At 36.2% G+C, this 23,860-nt stretch overlaps 1 protein-coding gene across 3 annotated transcripts; it reads left to right on the plus strand.

The window, feature by feature from the left end:
* Positions 1 to 307: 307 nt before the first annotated feature.
* Positions 308 to 18,232, plus strand: LOC104594824 (uncharacterized). 3 transcript variants are annotated; one of them, XM_010255327.3, is made up of 11 exons: positions 308 to 811; positions 914 to 1,222; positions 1,314 to 1,422; positions 1,525 to 1,618; positions 13,171 to 13,258; positions 13,345 to 13,428; positions 14,674 to 14,770; positions 14,878 to 14,965; positions 15,153 to 15,258; positions 15,343 to 15,435; positions 17,191 to 18,232. In XM_010255327.3, the coding sequence occupies exons 1-11, from the start codon at positions 644 to 646 to the stop codon at positions 17,587 to 17,589; spliced, it is 1,635 nt and encodes a 544-aa protein (XP_010253629.1). In that variant the 5' UTR covers positions 308 to 643; the 3' UTR covers positions 17,590 to 18,232. The 3 variants fall into 3 exon arrangements, with proteins under 3 accessions (XP_010253629.1, XP_010253628.1, XP_010253627.1); XM_010255326.3 differs by having other exon boundaries at positions 314 to 811; positions 15,075 to 15,258; XM_010255325.3 differs by having other exon boundaries at positions 314 to 1,222.
* The last annotated feature ends 5,628 nt before the right edge of the window (positions 18,233 to 23,860 follow it).

A 23,860-nucleotide genomic window follows, 5' to 3' on the forward strand; every position in this document is an offset into this window, starting at 1 on the left:
CTGAAGCATTACATATGTGCACCTTCTCCTTAGAATTCCAATCAGAGGGCTAAAGAACATCATCATTGTTCGGATGTTCTTTCTTCAACGGCTCATGGGTGATCAAGTCGTTGGTTGGGTGACATTGTGATCAAAATTCCAATCAGAGGGCAATTACCTTACCAAAAGTTCTGACCGAGTCGAGTCATAGGAAGAACAATTAGCTCCAGCTTCCAGCCACGTGTGTCCGGGGGTAGTTGTGTAAAGTACGGTACATCTTGATTTGATTTAATAGTTTCTAAGTAAAAATCAACGTAGGAGATTTGTCGAGTCCGTGTTGGGCGCTCCATCTGGTGTTAAGCGACTGAGGAGAAAAAAAAGACAGGGAGAAGAGAGAAGAAGGAAACACAGCGGAGACGAAGTTGAGACGCTTATTACTAGCTTCTGGTTCTGGGTTGATTTTCGGTCCTTAAAGCCGCAGCCATTCAGTGTTTCATGAATTGGGTTTTACAGAGTGTGAGTTCTTGATCTGGTCATCTCATAAAAGCAATAGAGAAGGAGGAGGAGGAGGGAGCAGAATAAATAGCCAAGAGGAGCGTCCAGACAGTGGGGGAAGAGGATTCCATTGTCATGATCTCATGCGTCGAAAACTGTCGTTGCCGGTATGATCAACAGCAGCAGCAACGGTATAATGTCTTCGTCATCGGCAAACGCTCAATCGCCTGGGCTGAAGACCTACTTCAAGACCCCAGAAGGCCGTTACAAACTTCAATACGAGAAGACTCATCCCGCCGGTCTCCTTCACTATGCACACAGCAAAGCCGTTACTCAGGTATGTATTTCAAGGGTTTTCTCTCTGTTCCCCTCTCTTTATTTATCGGAATTGATACCCATATTTATATTGAATTATCTCCTCCATCTGTTTGGTTCTCAGGTAACCCTTGCGCATCTCAAGGATAAACCGGCACCAGTGCCATCCGCCCCAACTTCAAGCTTGAGCAGCGGTAGCGCAATGAGATCAGCAGCTGCCAGGCTCTTAGGCGGGAATGGGAGCCGCACACTTAATTTTGTAGGGGGAAATGGTTCTAGTAAAGGCGTTGCGGTAACTAGTAGGATTGGTTCATTGGGGGCTTCGAGTACCAGTAATTCACCAGCTGCTTCGAATTTTGACGGAAAGGGGTCTTATCTGATATTTAATGTCAGCGACACAATTTTCATCAGTGACTTCAATTCTCCAGATAAGGTATCTTTCTTCTATTTCCACTACTGGTCTCTGCTTGGTCCCCATTTTTTCAAGTTGTTTTTTTTAAGAGAATTATACATATGAGCTGCAGGATCCTATTAAATCAATCCATTTCAGCAATTCAAACCCTGTCTGCCACACTTTTGATCCCGAAGCCAAGGACGGGCATGACTTGCTTATTGGATTGAACTCTGGAGACGGTAATTTGTTTTAGGTTTGAAGCCCCCGGCATGATTTATTTTCTTGTCTTTCTGAATTTCAAACACATGTTTTGTTTTCTTTTCTGTATGTGCATTTTGTAGTATACTCGGTGTCACTGAGACAGCAACTGCAAGATGTAGGAAAGAAGCTTGTCGGAGCCCAACATTACAACAAAGACGGTTCTGTAAATAACAGGCAAAACCTTAATTCCGTTTTTTTGTTTTCATCATTAGCTTTTTTAACGCTGCTTAATTTTGTGAATTAAGAATTCCGCATACATGTATTATGGTATGATGGAGTAGTTACTAGTTTTTTCTTTTTTTTTTTTTGGAAAAAAGGTAAGGTAATTTTATTAAAACAACAGAAATTACAGAGGAGCTCCAAAACGGGAGCTAGAAACAGAGAACCAAGCCCAAAACTATATTACAGCTCAAACAAACTTCTAGACCTCAGCTGTGCACCAAGAGCCCTGGATTGGAACCTTTTCACAGCTGAAGTCCAAGACACCAATTTCCCCACACTACAAGATACAAGACTATCTACATCCTTAGATTTGTTTTGAAAAACTCTTCTGTTTCTCTCTGCCCAGATGGTGCTGATCACTGCTACAGGAATAGCCAACCACACACTTTTTGCCAACTTGGAGAGGTCTTGAAGCTCCCAGTTTCTTAAGAGATCCATCACTTTACTTGGCATGACCCAGGAAAGTCCCACAGAAGAAAGAAAGTGATCCTACAAGGCTGTTGAGACAGGACAATGGATAAAAAGATGGTTGTTGTCCTCTTCATTTTGGCCACAAAGCGCACAACCCAAATTTTGAATTTGCATTCCCCTTCTAACCAGATTCAGCTTAGTAGTTATTAGTTTTTATCCTTACTACTATCTTGTAGCATGATGCACTTTGTGGCCACTTACACTCGATTGAATAACAATTGACTTTATTGTCTCTTTTCCCTTTATTTAAAAATGTTTTTCATCTCATTTATGATTTCTGACAAATAACCATAACCTCAGCCATGTAAAATCTGAAGATGCAAGTATAGGATTAACAGGTCATGGTTGGGAATGTGGTAGTATGGCTCAAGTTAGTGGGGTTGTGGATATGGATTATGGAGATGGATTCATCTATTGAAAAAGAAAAAAAGGATTGGGGATATGGATTTGGGAGTTAGAATCTGATATGTTTCTAGAAGTCTGTCTGACTTGGTGAGTTGAAAGAATATGGATTTGGGGACATGTCTAAGAAAAAAAATACTTGCTTAAAAAGTTGGATATATTGTGAACTCTAGTGGCATATACCCATAGAAGGACATAAGTAGATGCAATAGTTCACATTTGCTACCTAAAGGCAATACAAAAGAAAAAGATGGAGTTTATTATGCATGCCAAGTGTTGACTATGGGAAAATATATATGCTAAATGTTCATTTATATCAAATAAGCGAGGAAAAAAGAACACAATAAGGAGAAGCATCCCTTAAGAATCCAAGGAGTGTTGGAATCCCATGCCTGTCCAATGAAGTCACGTTATCCATTTAGGAGAGTTCATCTATGATGTAACAAGTGTTGCATTGGCATGTAAATTGGGTTGGAATCCGACACATGTCGAGGGATCTGATTCAACCAGATGAAAAAATGTGGACTTGGGGATGCATCTAGAATTGGTATTTACTATTAACAAATATATATTGTTCATTCTATTAACATATATCCATGGAATGTTCTATGAGTAAATCCAAATTCTAAAAGTTTGTTCTATTACCTAAAAACATACTATGGGAAAAGATAAAATTCATTATTTTATATTGAATGTTCATTTATGTCAAGCAAACAAGGAGAAGTGTTCTTTCAATATCCTGTGGAGTGCTAATTATATAAAAAAAGTCCTGTGGAGTGTTGGATGTGTCCATCTAGGAGTTTTCACATAACACTCCATTCACATGGCATTGGTTCTTGTGTCTCTGTCTTCCATCCGAAGTCTCATTTTCTATATGTGGATAGTGTGTTTAGGAAAACCTTCAAGTTGATCATTTGATCCCGAGGCAAATGAATATGAAAAATTTTAAATGTGCTATGTAATGGTAGTAAGGAGTCTATCTCCTATATCTTGCTCCATTACCCGTTCTTTTGAAATTCCTGGTGCACTTTACCATCTTGTTACAGTGTCAATTTGTAGCTAGAGTGGGCACTGCATGACTTATGGTTCCTTTTGCCATTTGTTGTGCTGTATCTGTGTAGAAAGAGAGAAAGAAGATAATATTTGATGTTTTTCATAGGCATTCAGTTAATTTTTTATGCCGATACCTGTTATTTTGTTTGATGAACTGGATTCTTGTTCTTAATGGGTTCAAAGGGAGAAACACACATTTTGTTTATAGGCATTCTTTTGTTTTGGATGAAGAGGTAACCTTTTTTGGCTATGGTTTTTCTTGTACATCTTTATATAGTCTCTTAATTATAAATAACATTTTAATTACATTCAAAGAAAAAATAATATCTAATCTTGGAAGGTAAAGGGTTCTATTTGTAGAGGTTGCCCTTTTTTCTTTATGATCTTGTACGGGTCCCTTAGACAACCTGTTAAGGGAAATTATGCAACTAACAAGGGAGCTTGAAGTCTGTTTTAAATGGAATAGGAGATCAGCCAATGCAATGGCCGATACTCTAGAAAAGCAAGGAGTTAGTTAGTAGGGAGAACCTGTTTTGGGCGTGTTTGTAATTTTTGTTGAGGGGTCACCTTGCTTTTGAAGGTGACAGTTGTACTAAGCCTTTTAAAGAATTAATGAAAGTTACCGTTTCCCATAAAAAAAATCTTGTACGGGTTATCTTTATTAGAACCCAAGTCTATTTGCTATATTGGAGTTTTTGGAGGAAAAGAGTTAGAATGTTATCTTTACCAAAACCTAAATCTATTTGCTATATGTTGCATCATTTGGAGGAAAAGAAGTAGGAGAATATTTGAAAGATAAGCAGTTTTCAGTATCTATCGAAGAGGATTAAGCAATAAACTTTCAATTATTTGTCTTAAAGGGGTTTATAGTCTTTAGCTTCATATCTTTTTAGTAAAATTTACCTGAAATTAATTTTTACTCATCTTTTGATCTGTAGGCAGCATATCCATGTATATATGCCATAGACACACTCCATACACCTACCTGTAATTGGGCTTTAGTCCATTATCTTGATCTCTTTACATCAATACAACAGTTTATCATAATGCAAGGAAAAGAAGGGACTGAAAGTGAACCTTTTGTGCAACTCTAAATCTTTTATGTCCAGATACTTATAAATGTATTTTTCTTAAAAAATATATCTATAAATGTATAGTATACTAGTGTTTAACATGATACATGCCTGATATGGCAACAGATGCTGCAAGGGAACCTCTAAAGTATGCTTTATAGCATTAACACTTTTATATTTATATGGCTTGTTTTAACAAAATCATACTATAACCTGTACATATTAAAAGTTTAATTAAATTTGGCAAGATGTAAGTATTGAGAAATGACACTAAGCTTCAAAACTAGATAAAAAAAGTAGTGTTATCAATGCGGTGAAGTGATGACTAGTTGTTTAGGCCTTTCTAGTCAATATGATGACTAGTTGATGCATAGGCACCGGCTAGTTGATAAAAAAAAATATATTCTAAATTTAAGATGCTGATGCAATCTCATAAATAAGCTAATATAAACTACAATTATACAGGAAAATAATGATATCCAACATTTAGTTTAGCCTTTGTTTTGCAAACAAAGAAAAAAGTTTCCAAAGAAAGAGGGCAACTTTGATTATTCTATGTGCCCTTTGTTTGTGGCAACTCCTAACCAATACACTACTATTTGGAAGAAAACTTAAAAATAACTCCTTCATTGCCTACATTTATTTTATGCCATTTTTCTATTTTGTATATCACATTCCAATCATGTTCTATCACAAATATTAAAAGCAATAGCATGGATATAACAAAACAAAGACATTTTTATATTATCTCAAATAATTAGAGATACAAACAAACAAATAAATCTTTAAAATGACTTTGCAGTTGGCTAGGTAGACTAGTCATTAATCAACTAGCTGACCTAGTTGATGCTTAGTTGTTCTTGGCAGTTGGCAACCACAATATGAGTATAAACTGATTAGTTAGTGATGCAGCTGGTCTGGCCCTCAGCTGACTAGTGGGTCAATTCTTTGATAACACTGACAAAAAACATGATATAAACATATTAAATAGGAACATTTGCTGCCTGTTTGCTCCCTGCTTGGCCAAGGCATCAGCCAATCTGTTGAGTGATCTGTAAACCAAGGTTTAAAGTATCAATACACCCAATATGCATGAACAGGTGTATCAGGTGTTCTGATACAACAAAACATCAATTTTTTAATTTTGTTTTTCAAAATTGGTCAGGGGGTTGGTCGTAGGCCTGCCTACCCCCTGAAAATGCCCAAATTCCCAAATCCCCTTTGTTTCCTGTATCAGAGCCCCATTGATACGATATGATACACCTGATACGGGTATCGTATCAAAATTTTGAACTTTTCTGTAAACTCACTTGAAGCTAGTCCTTCCTCACTCATCAGTTGTTTGGCTTCCCTCATCAAATGTTTACACTGTCACGGAACTTGGCTATTATATTTTAACAAACACACCACTATTTTGGAGTCCTCTTCTGCCTCTATATTTCTGAGATCCAAGTTTTCTACTCAGCCTTAGACCTTGAAGGCTAGCCAATAATTTAGCCCTCATTGAGTTCCCAGCTATTATTGGTCCAAAAAGCATGGCTACTCTCCTACTATTTTCTCCAAGGTTATTTCTGAACACTCCTCCAGTGCTGGCCAAACCTGGATTTCTCATGCTACTTCCATCAAAATTTAGTTTTTACCTGATTGTTATTTGGTGGCTTTGACTCCATTTAAAGTGTAGGTCCATCTGTAGATGATTTTGCAACCTGCTTCTATCCTCTCATAGTATCATCCATGGGGACGGGCAATGATATCTAGTGTTTTCAGCCAATGAACCTCTCTAACCAAGATGTTCTCCAGTAAGGCTAACCTTGAATGAGCCACCCTAATTTTTGGTGGAACTGGATCATTCCAAATAGCCCTAACTGGGAAATCCTGTGAAGAGTCAGTGAAAAGTAAGGGTATTGAAGGATGCACAAGAGGAGGCAGTCCAAACATTGACAGCCTCACTTGGAATTGTCAAGAGATTCCCTTGGTCCCTCCAAAAAGTTATATTCTCATTTCCTGTTTTTCTGTTTATTTCTGTATCCACATCTTGGCATCATAGATCATTTTTTTTTTGATAATTGAAAATGATTTCATTAAACAATAGGAATAAGATTTTACAAGAATCCCTTGGAGAGGCACGAGATGCAGCCTCCCCTAACTGTTACAAAAGATCAGAAGTAAAATTACAATGCTGCCCAGAATAAATGGTCCCTAGTAGACCCCTGTTTAGCAAGATGATCAACCAAAGCATTTGCCTCCCTACCCATATCTATATGTTATGTGCCTTGTTAAACATTTAACCTTTTTGATGAGATCCCTATAACTCCAAACAACTGAGTCTGGATTTGATAGCCAGCCCACAATCACTTTAGGAATCCCTGTTTAGCAAGATGATCAACCAATATCTCAGCTCTCCACTCCTAGTTGATTATCAATCTGAATTCCCTGTACTGCAGCCAATATCTTAGCTCTTGTAGAGTCCCCTATCCCTATCGGGCCTGAGAATAAGGATATGATGTTGGCATCATAGATAAATTTTCATCTATGCTTACAATGACTAGTTCTATAAGGAAAAGAAAATCCTTAAAAATTGGGCTGTAGAAGAATCCTAATGATCCATCTAATGAATCTCCTGTTACTAATCAGTCACTTGATTCTTTATCCTTTATTTTTCTTCCTATTTCCTTGTTGAAATAGGTCTCAACAGTATAGAAGTAGCTATTTGACCTTGAAAAGAGATATTTGACCAAGTTCAGGGTAATAAAAGTAAATAATTGACTTAACAAGGTGTCTTTTGAAAGCTGACTGTTTCCAAACATGAAAGGAGTCTCATCCACATAAATGCATGAATGAACAAAATTCATCCACCAAGGAAACAGTCGCTTTAGTTGATAATGAGAAAATATGTGTTGTAGCTAATGTTTTAAAAGACGTGCCTAGGCTCATGGGGGAGAGATCAGCTTCCGTCAGGGCAAAGCCCATTAGAGCAGCTTTTACAGCCTTGCATTGAGAATTTTTCCATACTTATGTGCTTAATTTCATAGGGAGATATTCTCAATGCAAGGTTGCAAATGTTGGTTGGAACGGTGTGGGCACGGACTTGCCCTGAGGGAAGTTGATCTCCATGGGAGAGGCTTATTTTGTTGGGTGTGCTTCACCTGAGCCTAGGTAAGGGCTCCTCACATGGTTGTTTCAATGTTTTGATGAATTAACCTCGAATTTGATGCTGAATAGATATTTTATAAAGCAGTCTTGCATGGACATGGATATGGGAGTCAGTATCTGATACATGTCCAAGAGTGACTCAACAAGATGCGAAAACATGGGCTCATGAGGATGTTTACAGAAAAATATATGCTATTAAAATAGTTCATATTTTTTTTTTTGAATTCTAACACTATATACTTGCAAAAAATGTTGTGTTTTTACTAAATAATGTTTGATATGAAAAATGGCATTCATCTTGTACATTATCTGTTCATTTATGTCAGATAAGCTAAGAGATAGAAAGAATATGTTACATAGACATGTCCACAAGAATCTGTGGAGGGTCGGACTCTGATGTGTGTCCAACATGGATGTGTTGTGTTCATTTAGGAGAGTCGATGCAACATTGCTATAAAGCAGATTCTACATGTGATGTTTAGAGTTGAGTTTAGACAATTTAGCTTATGTAGGACTTGAATATACAAGTCTATAACCTTCGTATTAATAACAATGTCAATTGAGCTAATGCACTTTTTGAAATATTATTTTAATTAATATTTGCATATTATTGTATCTGTTTTTTGAAAGATGGTATACAACAAGATGTTGTACACAGGGAATATACAAAAAGCTGTCTCTGCAGCACTATACCCTCAAACTCTATTTTTAAAAAATATTGTCGTGTAGAAAAAAGGAGTTATAACTTCTGTTTCTAAACAACTTATGTGTGGCTAACCAAGAAAACATTTTCCCAAAATCTTCTGAAAAACAGAATCAATACAGCTGCTCTTGTTCTTGAAAATTTGGCACTACAGAAACACATTTAAAGAGATAAGGGTGTTCACAAGAGGGATGGAAGTTGCTTATGCTTGGATACAAAGATGAGCAAAAACTTTGACTGATATACCGTCCAAGCGAGGGGTAAATAGAGACCATTTATTTTAGGGAAGGACGACTTGGTTGCTTTTTTTATATACGGGGCTCAGTACATGCTTAGCCAATCTTTTGTATGGTGTGGTTGCATCATCCCCTTCTCATGATTCTCATTACAAAGATGAATTGCTTGTCACCTGAAAAAAAATAACGGTCAGTAGACTCTAACCATTAGAATTTCACCCAAAAGATCATTCAACAAAAAAAAAAAAGAAAACAAAACAAAGGAAAATACAAAACTAAGCTTGGTTTCTTCATTTTCAGTGAAATGTTTAGAAAGAGTGGTAGAGTATCTAGGTTTCCTATCCTCTGCACCATTTTAACCAACAAAGCTTACTAAGAAGATTCTTAACCTTGTTTTGGGAGGGCATTCATGCATGCAACCAAGAGAACAAAGAAGAAATAAGAAACATACTACCAAAACATGAAGAATATCAAATTAAAGTGAGCTTATAAAAAATGTGAAAAAAATAACATTGGGGGAGGCTTTACCTTGAATGTATGGTAGGAATTTGAGTTCTGTTGCTGCCTAGGATGGGGCCAGGGCAACAAGGTAACTTCGCTTCTGGCCGAGGCCGATGTGTCCAACCTGAGAGCAAGGAGAGAGCACATGTCAGAGGTCCCGGGTGTTATCCCAGGGGTGGAGACTCCGACAGTCAGGTTAGTCAAGTGCTTGAGAGGGGTCGGACCAGGCTTGAGACAAGGGCTCAGACAAGGTCACTCGAGAGAAGGAAAGCTAGAGAGCAAGAGTGGACTAGATGGTTTTATCTTGAAGCTGGGCACCCCTTTTATACTTGACCTTGCCATGGAGTGGTTGGAGGCAGTTGGAGGTGGACAGCCAGGATCTCATCCAGCTGATGCCACGTGGCACCATCCAGGACCCTGCCGTATGTGCCTACATCAAGTTCTTATGGCGAAATTTTGGTGCCAACAAAGAGATTTGAATGCTGAATTATTTGCATGAATTGCATAGTTTGACAATTATTCCTTGAAGCTTTAATGATGACTTTTTTTCTATTTCTTTTCTCTTTTCCATTTCTTTTGTTTCTCTTTGAAATTTTCTTGACACTTGGGGTTAGCATAGAAATGAAAGAGTTTGGATTTTGGAGGGATATTTATGTGTCCTTTGGCTCAAATTCCAAAAGAGGTATTTGTAAGAGTAGAGGAAGTCTAGGTTAACTGATTTTTGTGATAGAAATTAAAAGACTATTCCTTATCAATGGCTAGGGTTTTAGTGTATGTAGAAAGCTAGTTTGATCTTGTTCACAAATTTGGACTTAGTGACCAAATTGAGTCATTTTGGTCCATCCAAGTAGGAATCTTCTGAGGTCTAGATTGAGATCATTTTGGTGGGTTACCAGTTTACCAAGGGGGTGCTTTTTCTACCCTAGGGTTTTTGACATTGGGGAATCTAATGAGTAATGACCAGGTCCAATTTGCCATCATTAAATCCATGTCATATAGCTCAAAAACATATAAATGTGCAATCTTTTTTCTATCAGGAGGCCAAATAGGCAAATAGTCGACTTCTTGGCTAAAGCTTTACAAAGGGTTTCAAGGGCCTAGATGATGTCTAGGGATGATTTGAATTGAACTCCTAAGTTGGTTACATACTAAATTTCTTTTATGGGGGATTTGATGAGCCTCACTGGACAGGTAGATATTATTATTCAGACCTTAGATTGAGAGAAGAGAGATACCTTGACTAGAATTGGGTTCTGATAACTATGAAAATACCTACTTTTGACTAGTGCATTCATTTCTTTTTTCATCCATAATTGTCTTACAACTTGTCTTTTTTAACATCTTGTTTCTATTATTATTACCTTATGGATGTGCTGCTTCTTAGTTGTCCAATGTTCTAGGAAGCATGGTTGATCTGGTTGTCATATAGAAAATGTTGCTTCACTTTAATTTTGTATGCATTGTTTAAGAACTACCTTACTTGCACGTCTTCGCTTCACCCACCTAGCTCTTAACTCCTGCAACATCTTCAATCTTTGGCTTCCTGTCAATAAATAAAACCAACAGTGATTAATCAACCACTTTGGATATTACTTGATCATCAAACTTATTAGAAATTAAAATGGGCCATTATCCAATTTGTACCAGACTCCCACTTATCCAGGATCTTTGAGGGGTTTGCTGGATGCAGACCTAAATTCAGCATTATCTTGCACAAAATGGCTGCTCTCAGACTCAAACCAATGACAGTAAGGCACTGTAACTGAACAACAGAAAGACCCAAAGCAGGATACAAAAACGAAAAGATCACACCCATCATGATTGACTACTAATACTCAGTGAACAAACTTTTGTTCATTTAAGAACTCATGGTGGTGATACTAGTGTGAAGTGTGAACTCTTTTTCTACAAATATCCACAATCCAATCCTTCCAACATCTTGACTTATAATCTCCTCCTCACTCGAACTCTTATTTTTGAAAAACCTCATATTTCTGTCCAATTGACCGTTTAACTGTAGTTCAAATAAATGTCGTAACAATCTTTCATCTGCTACTGAGACCTTTCAAGCACTGAATGTCTATGTTACCTGGATGGGTATGGCAAGGACACGGCAAGATGCAGTATTGAATATGAAATTTACACTAAAACTTGGAGTATCCAACAAGACATGGCACTGTTGTACAGATAGTTGTACAGATATTCAGGTATCAAAGCCAAGCATTCAAGAGATCTAATATTGATCTGGGCATTGTCCACCTCAAGCACACTGCTTTGAAGAAACGGAACTAGATCTTGTAGGTGATCTGGCAGTGCATGAACAAGTGATCAACTGTCTCCGGACCCTGGTTACACAAAGCACATATTGGGTCCTGGATAGATAGGCCTCTACCCATTAGTTTATCCTTTGTCAAAGATTTGCCTACTGCTGCGTCCATACCAGAAAAGCAGTTGTTGGTATATCCTCTTGCTTGTCAGCATGAGATTAGCACTAGCCCTTAAAGCTTATTAGAAGTTTAAAACTCAAGTTTGGAGGTTAAAACAAGCAAACTCGGAGTGGGAAAATTACAATGGCAAGCTAAACTGCAATAAGTTACCCCAAGCATTAGCTTGTGAATGTCGTAAAATCCACTTACATTTGTTTTAGTGAGACAAGAACTGTTTTTATATTTGGGGCCTGAATGTGCTTCCTTTCCTATGGCTTGTGCTACATCAACTACAAATCTTTCAGATAGGGGAGATAGTATGAATTCTTGGTGAGGTGCTAGGAAACTGAAATGGTGTTTGGAATTATGTTGTGAAATGGTTAAGCAAAGCTTGTGGTCGTTCACAACTGATTTTTTTTTTTTGATAGAAACTCCTTTTTTTGTAATTAATGTACAAATGGAAGATGTATATTTTGATTATTGCCCATAGCATAGTATCTTTGTTGTACAGGGGCTGGGTCATACATTTTCTCCCTTCAGTACAATACTTTACTGTCTTTAGAGAGGGTTTGTGGTTGCTTAATCAAGGTTTAAAGTATCAATACGATACACCCTGTATTGGATGTTTCATATTGTACCTTTGAGTGCCCGGCACACTTGTTTACAGGTGTTTCCGGGAACCTTTTTTTCTAGATGTCAGGAACCCCTTTTTTAATTAAATAATATATATAAAATTATACTTAAAACTGAAATGAAAAAACTAAAATAAATAAAAGGCACATCACTTAAAGTACTGATACACAGAGGTGTATCGGTACTCTGAAGTCTGAACCTTATGCTTATTTAATAGGATGTTGAGCATCTTTTTATTGCCCTGTGCTCTAATTCCAAATGGAATGTCTTATAAGAAATATTGGTGGAAATGTAGAAGGGAGTTATAGATGTTTCTTACCATAGGTGCTTTTTTATATTTTGGTGAATCATAGTCTCTTAAAAAGTGTGCCTCAGGCATGCCTAAGCGCACAGGTAAGGCACATTTTTAAGTCATGTAGACATGTACCTAGCTTGAACGCAAGTGGTGCCCCTTTCAAAAGGTTTTCACCTAGGTCTCCTTGTGCTAGGCACACCTAAGTGCATGGGTAAGGCACATTTTTTAAGTCATGCACCTAGCTCGAATGCAAGTGATGCCCCTTTCAGAAGGTGTGCACCTAGGTTGCCTTGCGTCTCAACCTAGGTATGCTCTTTTTTATAAGTTTGCTTCTTTGATTACTTCTTTATATATTGTCATGTGTTTTATTGCTGCTTTTGTACTAATAATAGTTTATTATCATAGAATATAAAAACAAATTTAGTTTTTGGGAGAGATTGGTTCAATACAGAAGAATTTTTAGTCCTGTTGATATTGTTTATGATATGAAAAGCTTTTAAATACCTTGACTTGTCTATGGTTTTCAATTTGGTTTTAACTGCTAGTCGTTTTCAACAGTCGATGTACTAGTATTGCATGGGTACCTAATGGTGATGGAGCTTTTGTTGTAGCTCATGCTGATGGAAACTTGTATGTGTATGAAAAGGTAACGCCTTAAGCCTCAACTAATTCATGCTTAAAGTCCATGTGCTTTTGACATTTTGGAGCTTAAATGGTATTTATTTGTTGTAGAACAAGGATGGCACTGGTGACTCTTCATTCCCTGTTATCAAGGATCAAACACAATTTTCAGTTGCACATGCCCGATCTAGCAAGGTAATTTTGATATTAATCATTTAGAAGGTAAGGAGCTTGTATTTTGCTGAAAGCAAAGAGTGTAAATGGGAGGACCGAGGATGTTAGTGATGTATATGACTATTACCACCCAGTCCTTTGACAAATAATATCATTAAATAGATTACTGGCATTCTAAAACTGCTGACTTATGATGCTCATTTTATGTTAGATGCTGTCCTAGTTTCTTTTTTATATCAGAAAGTAATCTGTGGAGGGGACAAGAATAATACATTGCAATAACTATACACATTTGAGAAGCCATTAATGGTTATGACTGCATAATCAGCATTATATTTAGTTTGTGTATGGATATGGTTATTATTGGGAGCAGCTATGTTGTTTATTCTTGAGTATGTTATGTAGTTCTCACAGGTTTTATTAAGGCAAACTCATTTGATATTGGGCAATTATAGGCCACAAGGTCACAAGGACCAATGTTGGTCCAAGCTCTCTCAGATGTTGGGAGGGGTGGACAGGAGTACAGGACACAGTCCTAACCTTTGACACTTTTTTGCACAAACCAACTGGAATCTACTACTAGGTCTCTTTCCACAAGCAATCTCTCGAGGAGTTGAAGCCCTTATATGAAGCAACTTTGAGAGTCTGAGACCCTGGAGCAAATCATGATCTCTGCAAATGGCACTGCAGATAACTTATTACATTCCTTAATATGCTGTATTTATTTATTTATTTATAGTAACTAACTATGCCACATTTTATTTGTGCTCTAGGATTTCTTGGTTCCCTGATCTTATTCTTAAAATAGTCTTAAACCTTTGACCTTAATTTCTTTTATCCACTTCATCTATCTATTAATGCTTTCAATGTTCGTCCTTTGGTTGTCACTAGAAAATTCCTTCATAAATATTTCTTGATCTCAAAATTGAAAATCCTAAACCCAAATCCCTAGATGGTGATCTTAGACATGACATCTAGTATTATATTCTTTGATCCAGTCAAAGCCACTATGTTTATCTTATAAAAGGCAACTTGTTTTAAGTTTAGAGGTTACCAACTCAAGTTTTGGCCTGAGGGCTCTAAAATAGTTGATCAATTTTGCATTATGCTAAAACATATTTTGTTTGTCAGTGATTATCAGTGTGTGTGTGTGTATGTGGACTTTCTATTTCTGAAAATTAGATGTTTCTCTCAGTTGGAGAATATGTGATTCAAATAGGAGAGCTTCCTACCTTATGGTTGTTGACCCTTTTTTATTACTTACAGAGTAATCCAGTTGCTAGATGGCACATTTGTCAAGGTTCAATCAATAGCATTGCTTTCTCAACAGATGGAACATATTTGGCAACTGTTGGAAGAGATGGTATTGTGTTTGTCTGATAATCTTTAGATTGCAATGGTACCTTTTCGTGTTGAATTTTAATGAAATGTTAATAATCCAGACATGCTGAGATCAAATATCACATGCAGGTTACTTAAGAGTCTTTGACTACTCTAGAGAACAGCTGATATGCGGTGGGAAAAGCTACTATGGTGCTCTACTATGTTGTGCATGGAGGTAGCAAAGTTGCATAAGTTTCCATACTTTAGGAGATTATTGGTTGTTCAATCGATTATTTTTCTCTGACTCTTGCTTTTAATATTTTTATGAATTGAGTTTTCCCTAGTTTATCCTCCCCTTGCTTGACAACTTCTAGAGCCTTTGCAAAGATAATAGCAACTGACATCAGCATGCTGTTTGTCAGCATGGATGGGAAATACATTTTGACTGGAGGCGAAGATGATCTAGTACAAGTTTGGAGTATGGAAGATCGGAAGGTAGTAGCATGGGGTGAGGGGCACAGCTCTTGGGTAAGTTGCTAGTATTGTTCTTGTTATGGTTTCTTTTGCACTGCCATCAGCAATCTTACAGATTTTAGACTGGGTGACTGGCAGGTCAGTGGAGTTGCTTTTGACTCATATTGGTCATCACCCAATAATGATGGCTCAGGGGAAAATGTTATGTACCGGTTTGGTTCTGTTGGTCAAGTATGTAAAATTTCCATGGGATGAATTTTTATTTATTTCCTTTCAATTTATTAGATGGTAAATTTAGTTGTCATCTATTACCCCCCAAAAAAACTTTGATCCTTATATGTGATGTTCATGGTATTATTTTATTCCAACCTGTGCACTTGGGAATGTATGGTCAATTTTGTATTGTTATCTAATTGCTTCAATTCTTGATTTCTACTCTCTTTTATTTTATTTTCGGAGAGGCAAGGGTTACATGCTTACTTGATATAAAACCAAGACCTGCAATGCTGCGTTGCAGAACAGGTCACCATAGCTTGTAATTTCATTTGGAAACTTAGGTGCAGAATATGTAAACTACTTATTTAGTGATTAAAAGATGAAGCAGAACAGGTTATCAAAGTTATCTTCATTTCCAACTATTTAATTAAGCAATATTCATTTTGTGACTAAAAGATGATTCCATAGGTTAAGGTTATCCTGGTCCATGTATTCTTGAGCTAGTCAACTTATTCTGTAATCCTTTTTTTCCAGTCATTGGATGGACTTTCAAAGCTGTCCAAGAACCAATTTTCGTCTTTTGACTGATGTGCAAAATGATCAACATGTCTGTCAACCTATAGAGATGAAATAATAAACAGGAAAAGAGAAATAAGACAGTAAAAGGAAGATTAATGTGGTGTGCCTTGGTAGCCTTCATCCACAAAAGATTGCATCAAAGTTCCACCATTGTGAGAAAATATAAGATATGAGAATCTTTGAACCATACCTCTTGTATCCACACTTTGTACAAAAAGAAAACCAAACAAATCTGTTTAGTTGTGAAGAGAGTATATGAAAGTGAAAGAAAATGAAGAAAAAATTTATAGAAAACTTTAAGAATGGTAGCAGTTAGTGGGCCCTAACCACCCATTTTAGACTTCATACTTGACTTGCTTTCATATTCAGATAGTCTTGTCAGGGAAGAAAAAACTGCCATTTAAAAGAAAATTTTTAGAATCAATAGAATTCTGTTGTGGGTTGTACCCCCTAATAATATTCAGATCCAATTGCCTCTAATAGATAATCCTTTCCCAACACCAATAATAAACATGAACATAAACTAGACATGGTCTTCAACCTAGTATATCTAATGAACACCTTGCCTTGAAGAAACCAAATACAACCAGATATCCTGTTATGCATCTCTACAAAGCTTAACTGGGATCTGATCATCTAATTTGGTTTGTTCATTGGGAGGGTATATTCTAGGTTGAGATTTGGTCTATGATTGGGAGAAAATGGATTTTTTTTTTTAAATAAATGATCCTGACATTGGATAGTAGTTTCTTTTTCTTTTATGATTTTAAGGCAATTTAGTGGTAAATTGAGTTTGTTCTCAGGCAGTAATGCATTGTACTGGAAGGCCTCTTCGGCCTCATTTGGTTTTGCTTATTTCCTATCTTTTTTTTTTGAAAAAATCTTTTTGCATTACTTTTATGCAGCTTTTTTTTTTAATGTTATCTCCTTGTTATAATTACTATCTATAAAAAATGTTATTATTAGTTTATTACTTACTATAATATACTGTCGATGGCCATGGATTGCTTATCTAAGGATTGATCTGGAATAGAATAGTTCTGTCCTTTAAGAGGATTTTCCTTGTGTTTTGTTTGATGATGCTTATCCCGCTCTACTATTAGTTTTCTGTTTCTTAATTGGCTTTTGGAAATTATTAGATTTAGTAATATATTATTATCCATTTTTCTTGCAACCCATGTTTGAGTGCAGGATACACAATTGCTTTTGTGGGATTTGATAATGGATGAAATTGTGGTGCCCCTGCGAAGATGCCCTCCTGGTGGATCCCCCACATATAGCACGGGAAGCCAGTCCTCTCATTGGGACAGCATTTGCCAAGTGGGTACTCTCCAACCAGCTCCAAGCATGAGAGATGTGCCAAAGATTTCACCTCTAGTTGCTCACCGCGTGCATGCAGAACCCCTCTCTGGCTTGATATTCACTCAAGAGTCAGTTCTTACTGTGTGCCGGGAAGGGCATGTGAAAATATGGATAAGGCCTGGAAATGCTGAAAACCAATCAAGCAGTTCAGAGACTCTTTTAAGTTCCAGTTCAAAGGAGAAGCCACTATTATCAGGCAAGGTTGGCAGTTCCAGTTATAAGCAATAGCCAATTAGAAGTCCATTGTCAGGCCTGGTTGGTAGTTCTTTATTTTTTGTTGCAGGGTTTCATCTCCATTTGCTAATCTGACTGTATTTGAGGTGTTTCCATCTGATGGGTTCCCAGGATTGAGTACGTTGTAAGTTTATCAAGTCATTGGGTCCATTACTCAATGTCCTTGCAACGAGATTACCAATGGGTTCCCTTGTATATTGGTAGGGATAAATTGCCAGTTATAGCAGTGAGAGGAAGGGGGAGCAGCAAGGATGTAAGCAAACATGCACAGGTTATACGAAATGGCCATCTGCCACTACAATATTTCTGACGACTGAAAGGAATAACGGAAATTGCTCTTGCATATCAGCAAGATACATTGATATCAGAATGGTTTTCACCAAACCATGTTCATTTGTTTTATTGAAAGTACATTCAGAGTGTATTTGCTTTTGCTTTTTTTATTTTGGTGGGAATGCTGCCATGTTGGAAGAACTCTTAGCTACACGGTACGCGGGGCATCATCTTTGGTCTTTTCATATGGCGGATAGAGCCGTTAATATGGCCATTAGATGATCTTTTTTGTCGGAGTTGTGTTGTCAAAATTTTCAGCCTTTTCAACATTTGCCTCCTAAGTAATTTATTATCCTTAACATGATTCATGATTGTACCTGGCTCTCTTATACAGGGGCTCGTGTTGTCGGCTTTGTTGACAATACCAAATTGTTCGAGGCTAATTTTATGCCCAAATCTGGGTTTTGTATGTTTGCTTCATTCCTACCCAAGGTGCATGTAGATGTATGTAGAGGAAACTCTGAGCCATTCAGAGTAGGATCCATCATGACAGTGTGAAATGAAAGAGTTGCTGCCATTGCCAAAATAAAGAAACAAAAAAGTTGATTTGGTTTGCCGTTGCCATTTTTCTCCAGTCCGTATGAGCTGAAGACAAAAATACTACACACTGGGCCGGGCTACTTATCACAATTGAACACGCCTGTGTTCAATGTGGGCCCTCATTTGTATTAGGTATTATGTAACCCAGCCCGGTGTGTATGATTTTGTCTCCAGCCTACCCGGGCTTCATTTTCTCTGCCACTTAATTGGACCTTTTTTTTCACATTTTTCGGAAATAATGTTCACTAAATGCAAATCTCCAATTCTTTCATTTAAATTCAGATATTCGCTGTTCAATGGCGTGGTCCATGGGGATCCCCCTTCTCCAGTGTGTTAACAGAATAAGCTGCCTGTGGACCATGCCACTGAAACCATCTGAACTTTGGCTGCTAAAACATTTAGCACATATGTATTGCATTACAAAAAACCCATCTTTTTATTTTTTTTTTCTGGTAAGAATTTTAGGATGTACATTTGGGCTGTGTGATGAATTCTGATGGCAGCAGCCTATATGGTTCTGGGTATTCACGTGACAAGTTTCTTCCTGCATCATTTTTTTCCATTTCATTTTATTGATATATGGTTGGTTAATAGCCCATCAATTTATTATTTTTGGCTTTTGCTTTCTTCTATTAAAATTAAAGAAGGCTTTAAAAAATGAGGCACTTGGCATGCCACATCGAAATCGAAAGAGGTCATGTGGACTGTGGACACTATGTTGATCTAATAATGATCCATTTGGGGTCGTTGTTCTAACCCACTAAACAGAGATTGAAGCCTGTTGTCATCGAAAACAATTAATTGTTTTTGAAATTTAGTTCAAAAAGATTGGCTTCATTTTGTATGTCCCTGTGCCATTTTTTAGCTGCTGTTTTGGAGTGCTTATTCTAATAAGCGCTTATGAGTATTTGATTAAAAAAAGTGCTTCTTTCAAATGAGGGTTATATAGGTATTTTGAAAATTACATGATGGGTCAAGATGGGCCAGAAATGCAATTAAGTGTTTTTGAAAAAAAAAGAAAAGAGGCAAAATTTGAATTGATTCAAAATGTGTTTTTTTTTCCCTGAAAAAGCACTTATAAGCACTCCCAAACAGGGGGTTAGATGGCTTAGAGGACATTAGTTTTATACTTATACTAATAGTCTAAAAGAGGCAAAACTTTGAGCTGATTCAAAATGTGCTTTTTTTTTTCCTGAAAAAGCACTTATAAAGCATTCCCAAACAGGAGGTTAGATGGCTTAGAAGACATTAGTTTTATACTTATACTACTAGTCTATGAAGGCAAATGCAACGTGGAAACTCCCATTCTCTCTCATGAATTAGGTCTTAGATTTTTGGACTGTTCCTTGACTAAAATGTGAAGACAGAAAATGTAATTCAAGTGTTATTATTCAACTCATTTAATTCTTTCTTATTAAGTCTCATTTTTAAGATATTAACTCCCATTCTCTCTCATTTCTTCCTATATTTAAAATGTATTTGTTTCTCAACATTAAATTTCATTAGGTGGTGGGTAAGTGACCATTTAGGTCAAATGGGTTGAGTCATGATTTCATAATCAAAAAATAAAATTTTTAAAATAGAAATGTACAAAAAATTATAAAACAATTTTGGGCACATCTCTAATATTATATTATTAATCATAGTAAGCCAAATTTCTTTCTATTAATGATATATTTAAAACCAATCCAAAAACAAAATCATTTTTGTATTTAGGTGGCTAATCAATAGTCCAATCTTCTGGGGTAAAAGGGTTAACTCATGATGTTATAACTAAGTAATAAGATTTTTTTTTTTAAAAAAAGAAAGAAACACAAAATATACAAGAATTTTGTAGAAAACATTAGTACACATCTCTAATATTATATATTCATCATATTAAACAAAAATATGCATGAAAATAAGAATTATGTTTTGTTAATAACGAAAATAGAATACAGAATTTGAAATCAACCTAGAAGCAAAAACGGTTTTTTTTCATCTAAGTAGTGGACTAGTGGTTTCACTGTCCAAGTTAAATGGGTTAGCCCATGATATGATAATTAAATAATTAAAATGCATAAAGTTCTACAAAATATAGAAATTTGTAAAAAAAAAATGAGCACATTATATTTGTTACATTAGAAAATAAGTGTGTTTAATAAGAATTGTTTTTATTAATAATGAAAATGAAATAAAAAAATTAGGGGAAAATAGAATTAATATCTAGCCCTTGACCCCATGTGGGTCAAATGGTTCAATTAGTTATTTAACCATGTTGTTAACCAAGTTAATGGTTTTTATAGGCAAGTAGTTTGATGGTAAATGGATCCAAAATTTTGGTTAAGTAATGGGCCAATTGGTCTAACCAATTAATTTGACCATAGGATAAAAGCCAAAATTCTATAAATTAATTGGAATTTCATTCCCTCCCAATCAAACAAGTCAATTTTGTGATGCCAAAAAGTTAAATAATAAAAAAAATATATCAGATTTTGTAAAATTTATAGAAAATTTAGCATGTCTTTAATATTATATTTTCTTCATATTAAATAGAAAATATTTGAAAAATAAGAATTATTGCTGCTAAAGATGAAAATAGCTAAAATACAATAAAAAATAAAAGTGAGAATTAATATTATACCTATGGCCCATTGACTTGGTCAAATAGGTCAAAGATTCAACCAATAAGAGCATTTGGTTGTTTTCAAAATCAATGGTTTTTTTGCAACAAAGTGGTTTGGGTTGAAACATACTTAGAAAGTTGTCCAAGTGGCAGGTCAATCAATCCGATTGGCCAATTGAATAACAAGTTGAAAACATTGATATAAACCAAGTAAAAGATTTGGAGCTAGGTCTTTAGGTTGAAGGGCAACAAATTCATCAACACACTATGTTTTGATTACTTGTCTTTCTCACATAAGTTCTAATAAAAGCACTCAAATTTTAGTATTATCATCATCATCATCATTTGAATTTATCACCTACAATGCACAAACACATTTACTACTAATGATAAAATTAATTCAAAAAGAAAATATTTTTATTAGTAATTAGGGCATGCCCTTTTTATTATAAAATGACATGAGATAGAGAGAGATTATAATTTATTAAGGGATAGAGGTGTTCTTTCTTTCTTTCTTTCTTCTTTTTTTTTTCTTTTCTTTTTGTGTTTTTAAACTTGAATATAGATTTCCCAGTTGCGACAAAGATAGACTATGGAATATTAGGTAAAGGGGTTTTGTGGAGAGTATGTAGAAAGGTGGGAAATTATAAAAAAAAAAAAAAAATATGTATGTTTTTAATTTCTTATGCCATCTAAGAATAGTGCAAGGAAACTCTTTGTACTTGGTTTTCGTTATGCCGAAGTCCTATATATAACAAACGCATTTTGTGTTATTTCAAACAAAATAGCAAAATGTTTCTTTAGGTTGGTTTGGGAAGAGTGGAAATACAAATATGTACAGTGCAAATATATAAGGTTTAGAAATAACATATTTGTATTTTCACCTTTGTCACTCTTACCAAATGGAGCCCTAGGATTTGTTTATTTGTGTTTCAAATCTGAACCGAATATGAATATTGCATCTGGTTCGCGCTTACATTCGTCTGTTAGCAATTATGATTTGCATTCTTATTTGATGCAAAAAAAAATTTCTTTTTCTTTCTCATTTGCATTCATTGAGAGTGAAAATTTCGCATCTAAAAAACTAGCTGATGCAAAATTTGCATCACCTTCCTCATTCATTAAGTCTCTTGTTTAAAACGGAGGCCACGTTATCTTGCTTCCTGCCTCACCACCAAACAAATAACCCTTCTCCTACCTTAAACTGATCAATTCAGATTTCCTCCTCACACCCACCTCACAGCACATTGCATCTACACATCAAGAAACATCTCTCATACTTCATGCTTTCATTCACAGGGAGATGTTCCCAATGCGACTGCAATTGCTGTGATATGGGTGTAAAGAAGATTCTGTGGGGAGGATACAAATTCCCATTCTGTTCCCTATAAGGTGGGGATTACATAGTTTCTCTTCCTATTTTGCTCTTCACAAATAAATAAACAAAAGTCACGGTGCAATTGGAAAACAAATTGAAGCTCAAGTTCTTTCTCTCCCTGTTGCTAAGAATTAGACTTAACCTTTTAGGCTATGTTTGGTTTGAAGGGAAAGGTAGGGAAACCAATACTTCCCTACCTTTAATCTCTTCAAATCAAACACAGCGTAATTGTAAGCAGAAATTGGTACCAAAAGAATATTGTAAGTAGAAATTGTTTTCCCTAGCTAGAATGAAGGTAAATTAGAGACAATTACGAGGAGGAGGATTGGACTGTTAGGTTTAAATAACTTTTGTTATATAATGAATTATCTTCTCTACCAGTAGAGCCTCGGATTGAATCCGAAGCACAGTTTGGTTATTGGACCATTATTTACGAGTTCAAATCAGCCCCCACAATGTTTCAAAGCACATCTCCGTCGTGCATTGGAAACATCTCCTGATAATAATATCCGAAATGATAATATCATGATCGGGAAATGTTTCCAATACACAGTGGGGATGTGCTGTGGGACATTGTGGGGGCTGATTCGGTCTCATTATTTCTCATTTAGGTGGAGCCAGAAAATATATCTGTTCTTACATGTTTGATTTGTCAGATAATCACAGCCGTTGACCTTTCTCTGTCATCATTTTTGCGATTGGTGTTGGGTGTCGGTGCTCGGTGGGTCGGTAGGTTCCTCATCCGTTATTGATGATGCAAAATGCCATACATGGTAGGCCCAAGAACTGTTTTAAGTATCATCATATTGGAACACACACAGACAAAAGCCTGAACAAATCGGCACTCTAAATATCCACAATACAAAGAGAAATATTGTAATGCTCAACTGATATTTAAAGGGGTTAAACATTAGCTTAGCTTTAGTTGAGGTTGGGTTGGGTTGGTTATTGCTTTGTAACTTAATTTTGTTGAGGAAGAGGAATGACTTATGTGGTAGCTTATTTCTGGAGTTGTAGGGGCCCTTGTAATTAAAACTTATTAATTATGGTTCAACTGCAACCGCTTTAATTGTAGAAGCCAGGGAAAGAAGTTGCCCGGAAATTAAGCCTTATAAATTAATGATTGTACCGAGGAGGGAAAAGGTGTGAGTGTGAACGTGTGATGGAGGACTGGAGTGGAGGAGGAGATAAAAATCAAAGGATCGAGCACTAATTAGTGGTATTAGGAGTGAGTGAGTGTGGATCAACCGTTCCACTTCCACCAAGATTCACCAGGATTTGGTTTTGGTGAGTCCTCCAACTCCTCCTCTTTTAGTGTTTAAAATAGTCGATGGATACAAACCTACCCCAAACAGGCAAAACATTAAGGATTTAAGGGAAGGGAGGAGGTCAATAAAGGGGAGTCATCC

The sequence above is a fragment of the Nelumbo nucifera genome, chromosome 2 (genome assembly GCF_055504915.1).
Source record: "Nelumbo nucifera cultivar China Antique chromosome 2, China Antique-T2T, whole genome shotgun sequence".
NCBI lineage: Eukaryota > Viridiplantae > Streptophyta > Magnoliopsida > Proteales > Nelumbonaceae > Nelumbo > Nelumbo nucifera.